The 17,770-nt window shown below is 53.4% G+C and overlaps 7 protein-coding genes across 31 annotated transcripts; 4 read left to right on the plus strand and 3 right to left on the minus strand.

Moving 5' to 3' along the window:
- Positions 1-1,416: 1,416 nt before the first annotated feature.
- On the minus strand, positions 1,417-4,650 carry H257_03432 (hypothetical protein). The gene is made up of 3 exons (XM_009827512.1): positions 4,150-4,650; positions 3,316-4,088; positions 1,417-3,248 (listed from the first exon to the last, which is right to left on the minus strand). The coding sequence occupies exons 1-3, from the start codon at positions 4,502-4,504 to the stop codon at positions 2,622-2,624; spliced, it is 1,755 nt and encodes a 584-aa protein (XP_009825814.1). The 5' UTR covers positions 4,505-4,650; the 3' UTR covers positions 1,417-2,621.
- Positions 1,454-2,660, plus strand: H257_03433 (hypothetical protein). Its single transcript, XM_009827513.1, has 2 exons — positions 1,454-2,239; positions 2,289-2,660. Exons 1-2 carry the CDS (start codon positions 1,613-1,615, stop codon positions 2,523-2,525), a joined length of 864 nt encoding a protein of 287 aa, XP_009825815.1. The 5' UTR covers positions 1,454-1,612; the 3' UTR covers positions 2,526-2,660.
- Positions 4,651-5,723: 1,073 nt separating the features above from the next.
- H257_03434 (hypothetical protein) lies at positions 5,724-6,308 on the plus strand. The gene has a single exon (XM_009827514.1). The coding sequence runs from the start codon at positions 5,856-5,858 to the stop codon at positions 6,090-6,092; it is 237 nt and encodes a 78-aa protein (XP_009825816.1). The 5' UTR covers positions 5,724-5,855; the 3' UTR covers positions 6,093-6,308.
- Positions 6,309-6,468: 160 nt separating this feature from the next.
- Positions 6,469-8,018, minus strand: H257_03435 (hypothetical protein). Of its 6 annotated transcripts, XM_009827515.1 has the most exons (8): positions 7,939-8,018; positions 7,640-7,867; positions 7,510-7,566; positions 7,331-7,452; positions 7,206-7,279; positions 7,035-7,156; positions 6,779-6,972; positions 6,469-6,728 (listed from the first exon to the last, which is right to left on the minus strand). In XM_009827515.1, the coding sequence occupies exons 1-8, from the start codon at positions 7,994-7,996 to the stop codon at positions 6,609-6,611; spliced, it is 975 nt and encodes a 324-aa protein (XP_009825817.1). In that variant the 5' UTR covers positions 7,997-8,018; the 3' UTR covers positions 6,469-6,608. The 6 variants fall into 6 exon arrangements, with proteins under 6 accessions (XP_009825817.1, XP_009825819.1, XP_009825822.1 ...); XM_009827517.1 differs by having other exon boundaries at positions 6,469-6,972; XM_009827520.1 differs by having other exon boundaries at positions 6,779-7,156.
- A 98-nt stretch (positions 8,019-8,116) lies between these two features.
- H257_03436 (hypothetical protein) lies at positions 8,117-9,637 on the minus strand. The gene is made up of 3 exons (XM_009827521.1): positions 9,449-9,637; positions 9,218-9,389; positions 8,117-9,165 (listed from the first exon to the last, which is right to left on the minus strand). Exons 1-3 carry the CDS (start codon positions 9,582-9,584, stop codon positions 8,286-8,288), a joined length of 1,188 nt encoding a protein of 395 aa, XP_009825823.1. The 5' UTR covers positions 9,585-9,637; the 3' UTR covers positions 8,117-8,285.
- Positions 9,638-10,020: 383 nt separating this feature from the next.
- On the plus strand, positions 10,021-11,456 carry H257_03437 (hypothetical protein). Of its 4 annotated transcripts, XM_009827523.1 has the most exons (5): positions 10,021-10,446; positions 10,497-10,593; positions 10,657-10,942; positions 11,000-11,143; positions 11,193-11,456. In XM_009827523.1, the coding sequence occupies exons 1-5, from the start codon at positions 10,042-10,044 to the stop codon at positions 11,308-11,310; spliced, it is 1,050 nt and encodes a 349-aa protein (XP_009825825.1). In that variant the 5' UTR covers positions 10,021-10,041; the 3' UTR covers positions 11,311-11,456. The 4 variants fall into 4 exon arrangements, with proteins under 4 accessions (XP_009825825.1, XP_009825824.1, XP_009825827.1 ...); XM_009827522.1 differs by having other exon boundaries at positions 10,497-10,942; XM_009827525.1 differs by having other exon boundaries at positions 11,000-11,456.
- Positions 11,457-11,662: 206 nt separating this feature from the next.
- H257_03438 (hypothetical protein) lies at positions 11,663-17,752 on the plus strand. Of its 17 annotated transcripts, XM_009827527.1 has the most exons (17): positions 11,663-12,130; positions 12,187-12,475; positions 12,567-12,839; positions 12,888-13,031; positions 13,121-13,326; positions 14,060-14,558; positions 14,616-14,737; positions 14,812-14,946; positions 15,021-15,203; positions 15,256-15,780; positions 15,894-16,196; positions 16,254-16,544; positions 16,606-16,809; positions 16,856-17,099; positions 17,183-17,270; positions 17,316-17,495; positions 17,546-17,752. In XM_009827527.1, exons 1-17 carry the CDS (start codon positions 11,681-11,683, stop codon positions 17,595-17,597), a joined length of 4,188 nt encoding a protein of 1,395 aa, XP_009825829.1. In that variant the 5' UTR covers positions 11,663-11,680; the 3' UTR covers positions 17,598-17,752. The 17 variants fall into 17 exon arrangements, with proteins under 17 accessions (XP_009825829.1, XP_009825838.1, XP_009825834.1 ...); XM_009827536.1 differs by having other exon boundaries at positions 16,856-17,270; XM_009827532.1 differs by having other exon boundaries at positions 17,183-17,495.
- Positions 17,753-17,770: the final 18 nt, after the last annotated feature.

The raw sequence follows: 17,770 nt of genomic DNA on the forward strand, positions 1-17,770 counted from the left end.
CTTGAACAGACTGAGACGCGCCAGCATTTGATCCAACGACACGGGCCAAAGCCCGGATTCAACGAACCCCGCAATCATGTTCGCAGAGGAGACATGCTGCGACCAAGCTTGCGACGCGATCGTCACTGCTGCAGGCTTCGATATGCTTGTCACATCTACGTAAGTCAGTTCAGTATCCATGCGTAGACAATAGCCAAATTACCATTGTTAACCATATGCGATGCAATTGCATCACGAATCGCATGCTTGTAGGGACCAAAGACACACACATCGAGAGGTTGAAACAGGTGAGTTGCATTGGCAGGCAGGCATAACAACACGATTTGGAGCTTCTCACACTTTTCGAGAATGTCGTACCCATAGTGTGACGCGAGACCATCGAACACCAGTAGTACAGGACGTTGGATGGACGCGGGAACACTTTCGTTGAAGAAGTCGAGCCATTGCAAGAACAGGTACTCTGTCATCCAGCCCTTGTTCGACGTTGTGATCCGACTGCCTAGAACGACTTCGCAGCTTGAGAGGCTTCTCTTAACCGTATCGCCCGGCATGATGAACAGCGGTGGGATGACCAGTCCAGCAGCATTGCCACACGCTGCTATGCTCATGTGGAAGTTGGTGTTGATGTCCTTAGCCCACACGTTCTTTGAACCACGCAGTGCAACCACTACCTTGGACTTTTTCCGGCTGTTGAACGCCGTCTCATCCATGTTGAAGATTCTCGTCGAGTCGAGTTTGTGCTCGTTCACGACGGTCGCCAGACTGTCGTACAGGATCTCGACAGTGCGTTCACACACCTCGTTCCGACTACGCGAGATGACCTGGGCCGTGCGTTTGGCCAGGATGGGGTGTCGGGCAAGGAAACGCTGGTACCAGCCACTTGAGAGCGTCATGGTTTGGTCGAACGCACGACAGATACGCGCCGCCCGTAGGGTGATTGTTTGACGCTGGACGGGGTGGCCACACGACTGCATTCCCGCAATCCAGTCGACCAGGTCCTTCTCCAATGCCGCTGGCATGACTGGTTTCGGACCAGGTCGTTGCCTCTCAGGTGCCGACTGACCAAGTCGGAGGATGGCTACGTACTTTTGGATTGTACGCTGAGGTATTGCATACTTGACAGACGCCTGCTTGGATAACAGGGTGCCACTGATAACGTCAGCAGATGCCTCGAGGAGCTTCTCCTTGGAGTACTGCCGGCTAAGCCCCATGCGCTATGGGGTCGGCATTGCTGTTGGCACTCACGAGTGGCAGGTTCCCGCCAAGTCATGGTTCAAAATTCACCTCTTTAAGTCAATCGTGGATGTAATATTAATTTATACAAGTATGGGAAGGAAGAGTTTTTGCAGAGTCATGTAATTGGTGGAAAGTTGGCGCACGGGACTGATCGGTTACGTTAGTACTTTTTCCAATACCGTGCGTGAACTAAGCCGGTGAAAAACATCTTTTCGTCCGCTTGCGGTGGGGAAAACCAAATGCGCCACATAAATTCGTCCAGATAGGCGGGTAGGTACTTCTTTCGAATTCCGCGCATTGTTTTGAGAAAGCGCTTGATACAATTCGTCCACTATTTTATTCCGGAACGACCCAATCGCTGTCATTTTTGATTTCGATGAGCCGGGCGACAAGCAAATTCAAGGTGGCGCTGTGCCAACTGGCGGTGGGCGACAAGAAGCCCGTCAACATCCAACGCGCGAAGGCGGCCGTGGAAGAAGCGGCGCGCAACGGTGCGCAAGTGGTGTCCCTCCCGGAATGCTGGAACTCTCCGTACGCGACGTCGTCGTTCCCGCAATATGCCGAGGAGATTCCGGCTGGCCCCCTCGTGACGGAAGCGGACCATCCCTCCACCCATCTCATCCTGTCGTTGGCGAAGAAACTCAACATATTCTTGGTCGGAGGCAGCATTCCCGAACGCGACAACGGCAAGATCTACAACACGTGCGTGATCGCGGGACCGGATGGATCGTTGATCACCAAGCACCGCAAGGTACATTTGTTCGACATCGACGTCCCAGGCAAGATCACGTTCAAGGAGTCGGACACGTTGACGGGCGGCAGTCAAGTGACGGTGTTCGACACGCCCTGGTGCAAGTTTGGGGTCGGCATCTGCTACGACATTCGTTTTCCCGAGCTCGCGATGCTCATGAAGGATGCGGGCGCGAAATTCCTCATGTTTCCTGGCGCGTTCAACCTCACGACGGGTCCGGCGCACTGGGAATTGCTCCAGCGCGCTCGTGCGGTACGTGTCACGTCGGTCGCGCGATCCCATCTTACGTCATGATGGCTAGGTGGACGGCCAGTTGTACGTTGCCGCGACGTCGCCCGCGCGCGGCCCCGAAGGCGGGTACCAAGCGTGGGGTCATTCGTCCGTGGTTTCCCCGTGGGGTGAAGTGGTGGCCACGACGTCGCACGACGAAGCGATCGTGTATGCCGACATTGACATTGACCAAGTGGACGAGATGCGTCGCAACATTCCCACGACGGTGCAAAAGCGCACGGACCTGTACAAACTCGTGGCCAACTAACGTCGTGTAGTAGTAGTACTAGTTAGAATCGAGGACTACTACTACTACTAGTACATTCACCACGAGGACATTTGGTTGGTTGCTTTGTTGTTGTCATTAATAGATATACTCGGACCGTTGGAACAGCGGCCGCGCACTCATGAGGATGTCGAAGGACGCGGAGAGGCCGAGGTGGAGTAGGACGTCGGCGCCGTCGCTCACATGCAGGCGCTGCTTGGACATGTTCACTTGCGGCACACTGATGGCTCCAGTGGTAAGCAACGACGGCGACGCGGCCGCCGAGCCAGTGCTGGCGCCGCCATTCGTCGTCACCGAGTCTTCCTTTCGAGGTTTCCCGCCGCCGGCGACGCTGCAGAGGATGTTATGGCGGTACTTGTGGTTCAACAGCGCCGACACGATCGACATGGACGTCGTGATTTTGCCTTGGGTGAGCAGTTCGCCGAGCAGTTGGAACTCGTACCCTCGTCGATCCTTGTGCAGCACGCCGATGCACTCTTGGCCGCGCACGAGGGACCGGTACATGGCCACGGTGGGCTTGTGTCCACTCTGTTTCTGCAGGCGGAGGGACAGCAGGGGCGTCTTGGGGCGCCGCACGTCCACCAGCGTCCACTCGGTCTTGGTAACCCGGGCAATGTGAAACAGCACTTTGCACCCAAACCCACTCACAATGCACTTTTGGTACTGGTGACCCGCGTTGAACTGCGATTTGTCGAGCGTGTACAGCTACGAGGAGGCACGTCGTCGTCTAGTTTCGAGAGAAAACGACGGGGGAGTATATGTATGTACGTACCGTGTCAGTGTAGTAAACGAGCAGGGACCGCGACTGCATGAGATCTAGACATAGCACCTTTTCCACCGACGGCAGGGCGTCGGCGGTGGTGCCGTCGTTGCTTTGAGGATGAAGGTGGTGCGGGATGTCGTCGACGGGCGGCGCGGCGGGGGCCACGGCGTCGCGGGCAATGTGGCTTGCAAACAGCGTCGTGGCGTAGGCGAAGAGTGCACAGAGGCAGTCGTGGGACCCGTCGAGCGACGTGGGCTCGGTCGAGTTGGAGCTGTTGTCGCCTTCGTCGTCGTCGTCGTCGATAGGCACGGGGGTGGGTGCGTCTTTGCGGTGGGCGGCCGGAAGCTCCCACGTACCCGTGTCGGACGATCCGTGCACGAGGACTTCGTAGATGGCGCGGAACGAGTCGATGTGGCACAGCTTGAGGAACGACGGGTGGGCTGCCAGTTGCGGGAGTTGGACCAGGTCGTTCAAGGCTCCCGCGAGTTCCTTGGACAAGTACTCGACCGAGCCCAGCGCGCGACGCACGGCGCCAACGAACGAATCTTCGAGCATCTTGGACACGTACAGGTTGCGGATCGGCGCTTGAAACACTGGCGTCGCAACCATCGCACGGACAAACTTGCGGTATTCGGAGTAGTCCATTTTAAATTCGTGGGTCATGTGGTGGAGGGAGATGACAAACGTGAGCGGCGTGATGTACGAGTAGCTCGGGTGCTTGATTTGCTTGACCACGACCTGAATCACTTCGTCTTTTGGAAGAAGCGCTTGGCGATAGCTTTCTACGCAAATGGTCAACGATAGGGTCTGTAGGTAGTAGGTACGAGGTATGTATGTATGTACCCGTGAGCCCGTCCTTGTTCGAATGCATTGAGCACACGTACGTCGGCGCGATGAACCAATCTTCAATGTCCATGGAAGATATGAACGAGTTCTTGGGCGATATTTTGCTTCGTTCGGCCGACGAGGCTGGAAGGGATTGAGATCGCATCGACGCCGGCGCAAGCTTGGACCTAATGGGTTGTTTGTCCGCTACCACGTTGGTGGGGGTGAGCGCAATGAAGCTCGTGCTGCTGGTGCGAACGACGTCGACGACATGTTGGTAATGCTTGTTGGTTGGTCTGTACATGGCAGCTGGCGCGGAGGATGGAGGCTGCACAACACCGCCGCCGCCGCCAGATGTCACGGCCTTGGCCATACTAGTATCGGTGAGCTTAGGGATGCGTGGGAGATCAAGTTTGCTCGCAGCAAGCCATCGGCTGATCTGAAGAACTTAATGGGTGTGTCACAACGCGGGTCGAATTGAACCAATCATCGGTCGAATAACTGAACGGATCAGACTTTTAGCCAATCCGAGGCTCGTATACATGTGAGGAAGTCCGTCACCCCTGACAAGCAAGATACACTCAGCGTAAATTATCGACTCTCAAGAGTAACTAAGTTAACCCATAAAGATCCAGTCAAGCGGACGTGATACATGTGAAAGTAAGCAAGCGAAGTACTTATGGCCGCCGCCGAGAGGTAATCGTATCACTCTCTCAAACTGAGAGTTCCTCAAATCGAAGTTCGAAGCGAAGTGTACTTGAACCTTGGAACAAACAAAAAAGTGTCACTACAAAATCACTTTTTTCGGAATACAGTGTAACGTTTTGTGAATTTCCTTCAAATTTCTCAAGCGTCAAATCGGCAAGACCTGGGGGTTTCCCGTGGACATGAATATCCAAGTTGCTGCATATACCAGGTAAGCTGGTCTGGCGATGTGGGATGATCCGAACGCAAAGTTAAAGTGCCAAACGACCCTCCCAAATTCGTTGAACCTACAACCGCGCTGCGATACTTGATTGGCTACCAAATAATGATAAAAATAGACTTGGATAATAGATAGAATAATGTAGCTAATCAGCCAAAAGACATTTCAGATCAACCAATAAAAATCGTGGCGAGGTTCGGCGAGGTTCAGTGCCCGGCTACATATTGTTGTGTCTATTCTGTGTATTGTTGTGTCTATTCTGTCAAAACTGGAGCGACCAAAGCATGACTACTGTATTTGTCGTGCTTGATAATTGAATATGGCTCCGTTTGTTTGAAAAGTTACTTGGAAGAGGCCCTAACGTTACGTCCATTTCTCAAACGCTACTGTTTGTCAAACGAAATATCAAGAAGATATTATTGGAATGTAACGAGAAGCCTACATTATTCACTCACTCTGCATAACAAATGTATCGTTAGAGAATTTGCCAAAAGTCACAGGGGAATCTGTGAGAACATTCGAGGTGCGATGAATCTTGACATAGATTCCTCGTAAATGACGTGGTGGCCAATCAATTGACTCCTCCGAGAGTTTCTTCGACTTTCATTGGTAGAAAATCATCCGATTCGAGAAAACGCCACTTGGTTCTTAAATAGATTCCCCATATATTATTCTCAACAATCTCCACCCACCAATCAAAACCGACCCCCACGTGGGAGTGTGTGACCTCTGAAGAACGTGACTTTTTGTTTCGCTCGGTCCCGCGTCCGTCTTCTCCATCGCTCCCTGCTTGGCCGCCATGATGAAGAAATTGAACAATCAGTCCAACCCACGTAAGCGTGACCGTGGCCTGTCCGTGAAGCGTACCGAGCCGATGGCGTACTCGGCCAAGCGAGTCCCTCTCGCGTTGTCGACGAAACCCGCCGGTGGCGCGGGTTATTTATTGGCCAAAGGTCCCGACGGGACCCGTGGCTTCTACAGCCGCAGCCAAAAGTTGAGTGCGAAGGCTTACGAATTCGTCCCGTCGTCGTATTAATGGCGGCACTGCTGCGAACAAGGTCTCCGAATCCGATCAGCAGCCAGAGGGCTCAATCTCCACTACAACTGCACGTTGCATGATTCACTGAAATACACGAAGCAATCCATCGAAACTTCGAAACATGACCACGAGGTGTCGCTAGCCAGATACATGTCGTCCCACCTCCTCGACCACGCCTTCCTATTCTAAATACACACAAATTGTACCTTGTCATGTATTGACTCTTGCGACGACAAGGCACCGCCTCTGACGAGATGCTTGGGCCGAGTTACCGGTTACGTACAGTTATTATTAGATTATACAGGTATTATCATATTTGCTGTACCGCATATCTCCACCTAAACCTCTATAACTAGATAAGTTCAGGAGAAATCAGATATAGGTGTTTAGAAATTATACGGAACCACAGTGAAAGTTGAGCATCATTCCCGATTGATTTGGACCCTAACGAGGTACTACCGTAATTTATGTTTACAGTTCTAGCCGTAGCCGATGCCGAGAGTGCGAGTGCGGTTACTTTCGCTGGCACGAGTGGTGCACGGTGGGCAAATCCTTGAGCGACACGGTGGCACTCCCGCGCGCTTTGGGCTTTTGTTGGCTTTGGTGGGGACTCCACCCAATGAAATAGATCACCTACCCACCAAGCATCATCCTTCATAACACTGCTCATCCATGGTCTGTACCTGGAAGGTTACTGGGACGGATCCGTCTTCGTTGCCAAACATGGCTTGGTAGATGGCTGCCGTGGCCAGCAGCACGTCGCGGGACACATGTCCGGACGACGGCGCGAACGGCGCGTGGTTCTCGCCCATGCCGCGGAGGTGCTCCATCACCGAGAACGCATTCGGGTACTCGACCGTGATGTAGTCCGTGTCGACTGTAGGTAGGGCAGTTACACTATAATATTAAACCCATTTGTGCATAACTATCGACAAATACCTGTGGGCAAGCTAAAGCCTGCGCCTTGGAGCAAGTTGCCTGTGTCTGGCACGTTCAGAAACGGCGAAATGTGCGGCATGATCCCGCCCTGACGCTCTTGGTCGGCCAGAATGAATGCACTCCTACACGATACATACATGGTTCCCACATGTTTCAACGGTGGCCACCAACCGGAGCTCCATCAGACTGTCGCCGCCAAGCACTGCGCCGAGGAACGCGCCGTCGGGCTTCAAGATGTCATGCACCTGACATGGACCGTGGGAACTCGGCATTGCAAGCACAAGTTCTGTCTGTACCTGGGAAAACGTGCTGGGGAGGTCGTTCACCCAGTGCAGACTGCATGAACTTAGCACCACGTCAAAGTGATGCTTTGGGAACGGCAAAAACTCTTCGTCGCCGCAGATGCGTTGGGTGGCCACTACGAGTCATTCGATCACAACAGGGTACATACACAGAGACATGGTCGACGCCGTACAGTTGGTCACGAGTTGCTTGTCTTCGTCGGTGTCTGCGTCGCGCAGGAGCAGTCGTTCTAGGGCAAGGCTCGTCATACAGTTGGCGTGGTCCAAGCAAGAGGGTGCTGCTGCAGCTGGGTAGGTAGGTACCTGCGGCTTCCATTTGCACAAGGTGCGTGATCCCGCCTAGTCCTGCGTCTTGCGCCAACGATTTGAAGACATGCCCGCTGCCTGCACCCAGATCCAGCGCAGATGGGAAGTCTCGGTCAATGTCCTGCAGCCGGTCCACGAGCCGCTTGGCCACTTCTTCGCGCAGGTATTCAAACTCCTTGCTGTCGGCCAACGCTGCCACGTTGTTCTTCTGTGTGCGTTTCATTGCTACATACGCCCAGCCCATAACATTAACATCAATCATGGCCTCATCATGCTCTTACGCCGTCATGACCCACCTCGATTGAACACTTGCATGGAGAATCCTCGCCGCGCGAGGGTCGTCGACCACACCATCGTCCAGTCCTGTTGATGTCCCAAAATTGTGTCAAAATTAATACCTCCTAAGTACGACCCATCGATCGTACTTAATCGAACCATACGTGAATCAAGTCAATTGAAAATATGCACTTCAGAGGACTAACTAATGTAGTACCACTACGGTATTAATACTAGTAAGCTTAGTAGTTTCCTACTACGTACGTACGTATAGTAAGTAGTACTCCATAACACATCTCAAATTTGCATCAAGTGTTAGTGTCTGGCGTCGTAATCCGATTCCAGTGGTTTGCCTTGGAGACTGTCGTTAGTGTTGGCCTGGGCCCTTGGCCAAGCCGCGCCAAGGGGCATTTTGGCTGAAGATGGGGATGAAGTTGTGGATGGCGTCGCGCTGGTTCTGCACAATGCACTCGGATATCCAGACCAAGTTGCGCACTTCCTGCTCCTTGAGCTTCACGAACGCGTAGAAGCAGCCAAAGTGCATTTGGCTTTGGAATGCCAGCTCGCACATCATCACGTCGCGCTCGTAGAACGCATCGTCGATCGACTTGTTGTCCACACCTTCGCTTTGGTGGATCTCCCAAATCTTGCGGTAAATCTGATGCGGTTCCAGCACGAGCCCCAACGACGCCTCGTCGCCGACTTCCGACAGCGCTTCCGTGCCGGCGGGGTAAAGCTCCCCGATGGACGGGTACAGCTGCTTGCGGTCCGAGATGCGCAGACTCGGTTCGTTCAATGGCGTGCCGAACGAGTTGAGCGTGATGTTGATCGCGATGCGGTCGGCGCGCGCGCGCAGAATCACGCCCATGATGATGGCGGTTTCGCTGCCGAGTTCTTGGCAAAACGTGTAAAAGTCTTCAAGCCACAGCTTCAGCATCGAGTTCTTGATGATCTCCATCTGCACTTCCTCGAGGATGTTGCGCACTTGCGACGCTTCGCCGAGGCGATTCTCGGCCGCGTTTTCCGCCAAAAACTGCTGGAAGTACTTGCCGATGGGGGTGTCGATGAGCACGCACTCGTACAGGTCCGAATACCCCTTGGAGCTGTTCTCGAACGTGCAAATGCTGCGCATGATCGAGTCTTCGAACTTGCCCAGCGGATGCAACTGCGCGATCAACTCGTTCACGTCGCGGCCGTTGATCGTGCCTTTCAGCAACAGCATCAAGTTTTCAATCATGTATTCATATCTAAGCACACAAGTTAGTGCATGGCAGATGCAAATAGGCCGGAGGAACGTACGTGATGTAGTCCAAGAACTCCCCCAACGGTTCCATCGCTTGCGAGCGCAAAAACACGAACTCGTCCGCAAACTTCTTGGTCGTGGCGGCTTGAATCACGGTGGGGGTTACCCCGGCGCTCACGTCTTGCAGGAACTGGTCATAGTCCGTTTCTTGCAAGTTGAGCTTGATGTCTAGGACACGAGGGATTAAGTAGGATCCCGGCGGATCGGTGGCACTTCGTAGGACATACCTTCGAGGGTCTCGCACTGGGTGAGATGGTGGTAATCGACATCGTCAAGGAACCCACTGCGGTACCCACGGACGAGCGCTTCCACGAAGCCATGTTGGATGTTGAACGTGCTCAAGCCTCCAGTTGACTGCACCATGTTGTCTGCGGGCCAAAAAAGCTTCTGGGCGGCAGGTTTGGGCAGTTTCTTTTATATTATACGGAAATTAGTATGAGCCCTTTGCCTATAATATTATTCCCTCTTTCACTTTGCACGTTCGTTAGATTCGCATCAAAATAGAAGGGAAACCACCGAGGTCTTATAAATCGAATACTTTATCAATTAATATTTTGAATAGATCAATGTACACAGTCTATGTATTGTATAATATATTTGTACACGTTGAACCTTGCTTAATCTATATGTTATAAGAAACGATTCCTCTTAGTTTTATAGATCTCTGGACTGTTTTGAGTGCACTCTGAATTTCGATATGATACCTTTTTTGATTTGGTAGATAAATTTTTCAAACGAAAAGCTGAAATGGAGGTACGACATGTCCGCCGATCGACGAGGAATGGCATTGCTCATGTTCATGTAGACAGACTGGGAGTTCATGTGCCGAGATCAACAGGACGAGATCACAAAGCTAAAGCTCCATATCTCGCAGTTGGAGAATCTGTTGCATACCAACGACGACGGCGACTCGAGCACCTCCAACGACGAAAATGTCAGCTCGTCCAATGTGCTGCCAACTCCAACTTACTCCGAACGTCGACGAGCAGGTTCCATCACCAAACAGCAACACGATCACATTCCGGGAGACACCAACAAGTGGAGAGAACGTGCGACGGCGGAGCGGCAATCCATTGAAATGGCCATGGACTTGGTGGTACAGCAAAAGCGGGAGCTTCGCGCCCAGACCCACACACTCAAGGCAGAGAAGGAACGCTGGAGGCACGAGCACATGACAGGTCAAAGCTCTGTGATTCTCAAGGAAATGAAACGCATCTTGGACAGAGTACGTCCATGAGGTAAACGCAATGTATTAACACTGAACTGGTGGCGTAGAACACAGCGACATTGAGCCAAAACACCCGCCAAGTGCGCAGTGTGGAAGAGCGACTTCATGCTCGCCTGGAAAAACTCAACCAAATCGAACACATGCGTACGTCCTGTGCATGTGCCACGAGTGTGAGTTGGACACGCCCTCACATGGCGCGTCGTCTAGTGTGCAGCGGTAGGTCACCGCTGGATCCGCATCCATTTTCTGAAGCGGACTCGTCCATCGAGTCGGATTACAGCCTCGCCTCCCTCGACGACTCGTCCATTGGCGAAGCTCTCCATCGATTTCACAACGACTTGCATTACGACGACGGATGCAGGCTGCGTCCTTGTGTGGAAACGTTCCCATGTCGAGACGACGATGACACCATGGAGTTTGCATTCCCAGCATTCGCTCGAGATGTCCGACATGTTAACTCACGGCACGGCGAGCAGCGTTTCTGGTCGCATGGGTAATAATACACATGCATGGGTGTTCGTTCTTGAGAGGGTGACTCACTTCGGTCTAGGGCGACACCGCTTACAGCATCGTCCGCGCTGCCACGGGGCGGGCTGAGGGAACAACTCCAGTGCGCGTCGATTTATGACAAGCAGATCGCCAAGTGGGTGCATGATCGACGACGCGTCCAGCAAGCAGCGATGCAGCACGCCAAGTACAAGCACGCCACCCTCCCTGTGCATCCTTACATCCTCAACTTCTAGATACCTCACGTCACTGTGCCACGAAATGCACGAGTACTCGAAAATGTACGACCACCCAAGTAGAACCCGACACGTACCAAGCGACGACGACAATACCATCATGGACGGCTTCCCTTAGCAAGGCACGTTGACACACCTTGTAGTCTGTAGTACTGTGTTCGCGTACATTACATCTTCGAACTTGTTGCCATCGCCGCTGTTGCGGATGAAATGGAGGAACTAATACTCACTGAAGTATCTCACCAAAGTGTAATGTGAAACAGCTCGTATTCCTACGTCGTGCATATTGTTTTTTAATGAAAGTGCCGACTACTACAGTACTGTAGTATACAGGTGAAAAATCAATTTCTAATTATTTAAAACTTCACCATCATTGCTCACCATCATAATTTTGGTGAGCACTTGTGACAGCCGGAGGAGGGGTTCATGTATCCGGAAAAATAGCATCCGGTTATCGTACGTAACATAACGTCGCCGCTGAGCTTACGATGGCCGAGCAAGACGAGAATGCGTACGAGAAGCTGTCGCGGGAGGTGCACCAGGCGCAGATCACCGGCGCGATACACCAAGATTGGCTGGAGAACCCATGCGGATTGCTCTTGAAACCAGACTTTAAGCGCAAGATGCAAAAAATGGGGGCTGGAGGCAAGAAGTTGATCCAAACGAGTTTGCGGGGCCTGCGGTGGCACTTGCCTGGCAACACTTACCGCAGTCGGTGGTTTGTCTTGGACGGGATGATGTTGCGCTACTTCCGTTCCAAGAGCGACGACCAAGAGCTCGGGTCCATCCACCTCTCGTCGGTCAACGCCGTTCTGCCTAGCAGCATTGCCGACGCGCCCGAGCACGCGTTGGACCTCGTCTGCGCTGACCGCATCTACACCATTGCCGCCACGACGCGCGAAGACATGGTCCGGTGGGCCACCGTCTTGACCCTTGTCGTACGGACCTTCTCCACGCAGGCTTCATTCCTCCTTGTCTGAGCGTTGTGTTGTAGTTGCGCGGAGAATACCAGCCCAAGATGATGCAGCGCCGCGAGTCCGCGGTTATCCGAGGCAGCTCTGTGATCCCTCCGCACAGTCGCCTGAGCTACATCCGCCAGCCGTCCCAAATCGCGAGCCACACGCCGTCTGCCAACTCGTTTCATCCGGTGCTGGCGGCATTCGACGAGGAGATGGACGACCGCGAGCACGAAATGGACGAAAAACTGCGGGTGTTGAGTGTTCGCGAAAAGATCGTCACGGTGACCTTTGACTCCCCCGGCAGTTTGCACCTGTTGCTCCAAAGTACTTCACATATTCTACGTTTCCGATATATATATATATGATATATACCTATATCTATAAGAATTGTTGGAATCATGTCGAGTGTGTGTAGGTACGATGGACGATGCGATTGTAGTCAAGGGGTTCCACGAACCGGCAGAAGGGGGCGTGGGGCTAGCGGAAGCCACCGGCGCAATCAAAGTTGGCGACTTGCTAGTGTGCATCCAGGACCACTCGCTGACATCCACCACATCGTTCGACCAGGCGGTTCAGGAGATTCAAGTGGCGTCGCGGCCGCTCACTCTTCGGTTTTCGCGCTTGGAAGTTCCCCCAACCAAGCACCAGCAGCGCGTGGCCCAGGGGTGGGTGTTGGCCAAGGAGCCAGGTATGTACATTTCCCAATATTGCACTTTGCAACTGACGGTATATGTAGCCACAACACGATGCCGGACGAGGTTGCTGCAGTTGCAAGGGTCAAAGGTGCTGCTGTACAAGCCAGGCATGCACTCGGGCCACTTGGACCACCCGTGCGTAGCCATTTCCCTCGACGACGTGTCGGATTTTCGAGTTGTGCACGGTAATCACATGATGGCTGTGATACGCGTGTACTTGTCTATATATACAAGGCAATGTATGTAGCATCTTACATTGCATTTCTGTTGGTAGACAAACGAAAGGCGCCTGGGGACGCCAAAGAATTCGGCCTGACTTTGGAAGGCAAAGAGATGATGCTCACGTTTTACGTCCAGCGGCCGGCCGAGTTGTGGCACTGGCTGGACTTGCTGAAAAACGCGCCGCTGTTTGACAAATCCGCCAAAACATATGCGACGATTCCTGTCCATCCATTGACCATCATTGAACAACCGCCCAAGGTATTGTCCTTAGCCAATTGTTGCAATACAACTCTTTTTGGTTTTCGGAGAATCGTCATAATTCTTGATTGAGGTATCGTTTTTGAATTCTGAAGTGCCCTACATTGTAGACAATTTTCAGGGCAATCCACCAATTATCAACATGCAATGTATTTCGTACAATTAAGCTGTATACAGGTCTTCATATATGCTATACCACTATAAAGTGGTGTGCCAAGTGTTGACGTACTAGTATTATTTTAACCTTCGGTGTTGTATGGCTACGAGTATACATATTCAGAAGTTTGTTCTGTGATTGGCGCTTTTCCAATTTAGGGATCAGTGTGATTGGCTCAGTTTTATACGTCATGAATTGGCACATACGCCAGTAATTGGCACGTTACCCAAAATTTAGTATTTTCAGTAGATTCGACGTCAAATCCACACCTGAAATCGTCGAAACGTTGTTTTACTTGAACAAACTAGACTCCCTGTGAATCCTGTCAATGTTGAACTGTTTGTGAAATGGGGAAGCTTGGTAATGCACACTGGATACACCTTCCATTTGATTGGTTAAAAGGTTTTCATTCGATAATTTGATTGGTTACTTTGGTCCGTCGATTTGGCTTTGTCGATTCGATTGGCAGCCCCAGTCCATGTAGAAATCGAATATATTCAATGAACATCCGAATCGACAACCGCTTCAACTCCCGCTTCAACTCTGCTGCTTGGTATTTATACCCGTGTTTGATAGCGAACAACCATTGTACTCGAAGGCGACGGCATCATGAAGCTGGGCGACTTATCGCCGACATTTGAACCGCGGACGCTTCAGCTGCACGCGTACGGAAAGCTCGCCGTGTACCGCGGCGACGTCCGCGTGGGCACGGTGCAGTGCGACACGATCCAGGACATTTCGTTGAGCAAATTCCAAGGCCAGTGGTACTTGGAGCTGATTGCGGTTTTGCCGGCCAGCGACGGTCACAAGTACCGGCGGGAAGTGGTGCTGCGCTTCGACTCGGAGCAGCAGGGCATCAAGTGGACCCGCGCCATCGAGCGCGTGGCCAAGCAGTGCCTGGGACCCGGCGAAGACATTGACGTAACCATCGAGACGGTCGACGAGTGGACGCCGCCGGGTCAGCCGCTCCAGAACGATGTATCCGACGCCACGTACGCCAGCCTCCAAGCCGAATGGTCTGCCAGCCGACACTTGGGTGAATTGAAACTTGAAGACAAGGCGGCGCTGACGCAAGGTACGATAGTGTTTTCACCACGTGATGGGATGCTAGCCCGTGGGGAATGTATGTTAGGGTGGTTCTTTGTCAAGCAACCAGGTATGGTCGGTCGAGAAGCGTATCACTCGCGGTATGTGGTGCTGCGCGAGCACTGTCTGTACTTGTACAAGTATCAGCACACGTCCCCCCCAAACGATGTACGACCTCGTTCGATCGTACAAGTCTCTCCAATGGTCGCGTCGTTGATTGAAATATCGATGACGAAATATAGGGCGCAACTAGTACAATGTGTGCGTCGACGATCGACTTGAGCGAAATCCAAGACGTCGTCGACGGCAATCCGTCGCTGGTCGAGACGATGGAGCACACGATCCAGCTGCAAACGGCGTCGCATGTGGTGTTTACGGTACGATTTGCTCTACCAATACATACTGCTACTCGTACTACTACTACCTTAACTAATCGGGCGATTATGATTAGTTGGTGGCGCTCACATGTGCGCAAAAGAATGCGTGGCTGGCGCTACTCGTGTGGACATCCGACTACTACTGCGTCGACGACGACCAACCGTTGGCGGCTTTGAAGTCGGGGGCAGCTGCGACAACGCCAGACTCGGACCAGTACCTCCCCCGATTAAGCTTCGAGTCCAACCCGCCATCCCCTGTACTACACTTCTGAGACTTTGAGTGAGCCTGTCTTTTACGATCCCCCGTAGGTCGGGAAGGCGGCTGTGTGGGACGCCCCCGGGCACGTCCGGGGGTGGATCAAACTCGACAGTCTAGACGTGTACGCGTGCATCGTGCAGGGCGTGTTCAGCTGCTACGAGTCGGAAGAGGACATGGACGCCGAGTGGGGCGACGCCGTGCACGCGATCCCACTCGCCCATGTCCGCCGAGTGTACGCCGACAACGACGACACGTCCCTCGTGGTGACGCTCGACGACGACGCGGCGGCGGTCCGGCTGACGTGCCGCGACAAGTGCCAGGTCAAGACGTGGATGCTCGCCATTTGCTCGTGCAGCCACTTGGTGCTGAGTACCCACGGTGGACGCCTCGAGAGCCAGCCGCCCCACGAAGGATGGATATGGAAGCTAGACCCGCTCTTCCAGGTGCACCGCAAGCGGTTCTTTTGCCTGAAAAACCACGAGCTGGTCATGTCCACAGCCAGCAGCGCCGCCGCCGACCACCGCGTGCTGGCGGTCGTGCCATTGGACGCGATTGTCAAGCTGTTCATGTCCAAAGTACGCACGCGAATCAGAAGACGATGATTGCTTGGGAGAAGGGGGGGGGGTACCCACCTCTCTCGTTTGCTTGGGAGAACGGGGGGGGGCAACTCACTCGTTTGTGTGTGTAGGTCACGACCACGGGCAAGGACACGCCACTAGGCGATTACTTTCAACTGACGCTCCAATGTGACAATGGCGCAGATGACGACGACGACGAAGCGGCGGTGCATACGCTGTCGCTGTCGTTCTTTGACGAGTCCGACATGAAAACGTGGGCCACGGCCATCTTCCACTGCTGCACCAACGCCACTACGACCACCCCCCACGGGTCTTCTGCTTCTTTATCCTCCTCGACGACCATCAAGCCCCCGACGTCCGTCGCCGTGTTCCCGCAGGAGCTCATGAAGACGTCGCGGTTCCTAGAGTCCGAGGTGAGCGCGGCGCTCTCTCTGTGACAAGGTGGTTCACTATCTGGTGTTGATGGGTAGGATCGATGGGAACCGTTTATGCCGGGGCAGGCACGAGGATGGCTGTACTATCGGACATCGTCCACCAAGCAGCGCCTTCGACGGCGGTACTTTGTTCAGTACGGCAGTGAACTGTCCATCTATAAGCACGAGTTGCTGAGCAACGAACCATCGGCCATCCGGTACGGCGTCCTCGACTGCCGCGCATTGGTGGATGTGCGCTTTATCACAACCCAGTGCCCTGAGAACGCGCTCGCCCTCGAGTTTGCCGCTACGACGCTGGTCCTGGTCGCCGAGTCGGATGCTGCTACGGTACGTAACCCCTACGTCGTTGCTTGCAAACAATAGACAGACACATTGGTGCTTTTGTTAGTTGGCGTGGCGCGCGCTACTGCTAGATGTCAAGCGCACGTTCAACCCGACCGGCAGCCGCCGCACAGACCACGGCGGCGTGCTCATCTCCCGAAGCAGCACGTTCCAGAACGAAAACGAAGCGTTGCTGCGCAACCAGATCGAACAGAGCGTGCAATTTGCCGCCAACATGCACGAGTGGGACGGGTCCAAATGGGTGGCCAACGTGAGTCGGTCTCGTCGAAATCTTTGGTCTGATGGAGGTTGAGTAGTACTTTGTCCTGACTGGCAGCCGGCTGCTCGTGTTTTCGCTGGCCGTGCACCTGTACGATGAAGACCCGGATGTGCTGTCCACGTACCCCACGACGCTCATCACGTCCGTGCGCAGTGTCACAGACGACGACGGCGTGGGGGATGTGTTGCATGGACAATCCCCCCCTCTGGCCAAGACGTCGTTCGTGTTGGGATTTGGGCGTGATGTGAACTCCAAGTTGATCCTCAAGTGTGAAACCGTGGGTATGTACGATGATGGATATTCATGTGGACCGATCGTTCGCTTTTACGTCGAGACTGAGGGTGTGATGGATGGATGGATGTAGACTTGTGTTTGCAGTTGATGCGGCTACTCTGCCTCAGCAATGGCAAGTTGGAGCTCAAGCAGAGTGCGGCGACGGGGTCCTGGGGCAGGTATGTCTTTTGCTGAGGGGGGGCTCGTGAATGATGTGCATGTAGTGTGAACCGCATTGCGACCATGTCACGGCACAGCAGCTTCCTCATGCCGCCATCGACGTCGTCATCCGCCGCTTTGCCCACGCTTGCCCACTTGTCCCTCGAAACAAACGGCACGTCAAAGAAGGACGGGACGGCAGCACCAAGTGGAGTGCGCCAATCCCGCCGCGCTTCCATGCAGAGGTAAGTCGCATGTGTTGTGAAGGTAGTTTTGATGGGGCGGCGGTCGGTAGGCGAACGTCCGAGCTGATTCAGCGGCAGCGAATGGCCATCTTGCAAGGATAGGCAGAGAGAGTACCGTGTAATAGTCAATGTAACGGTGTGCAGAAGAAGAAGCATATTCGCTTCTTCGTATGGATCTCCATGATGGCATGCACATCGGAGCTTGGAAGGCCATGGTCGTGTATATTGACAGTGACAATATATATGACTTTTCAATGAGAATGTGTTCGGATAAT

The sequence above is a fragment of the Aphanomyces astaci genome, assembly GCF_000520075.1.
Source record: "Aphanomyces astaci strain APO3 unplaced genomic scaffold supercont1.6, whole genome shotgun sequence".
NCBI classification, from domain to species: Eukaryota; Oomycota; class Saprolegniomycetes; order Saprolegniales; family Verrucalvaceae; genus Aphanomyces; species Aphanomyces astaci.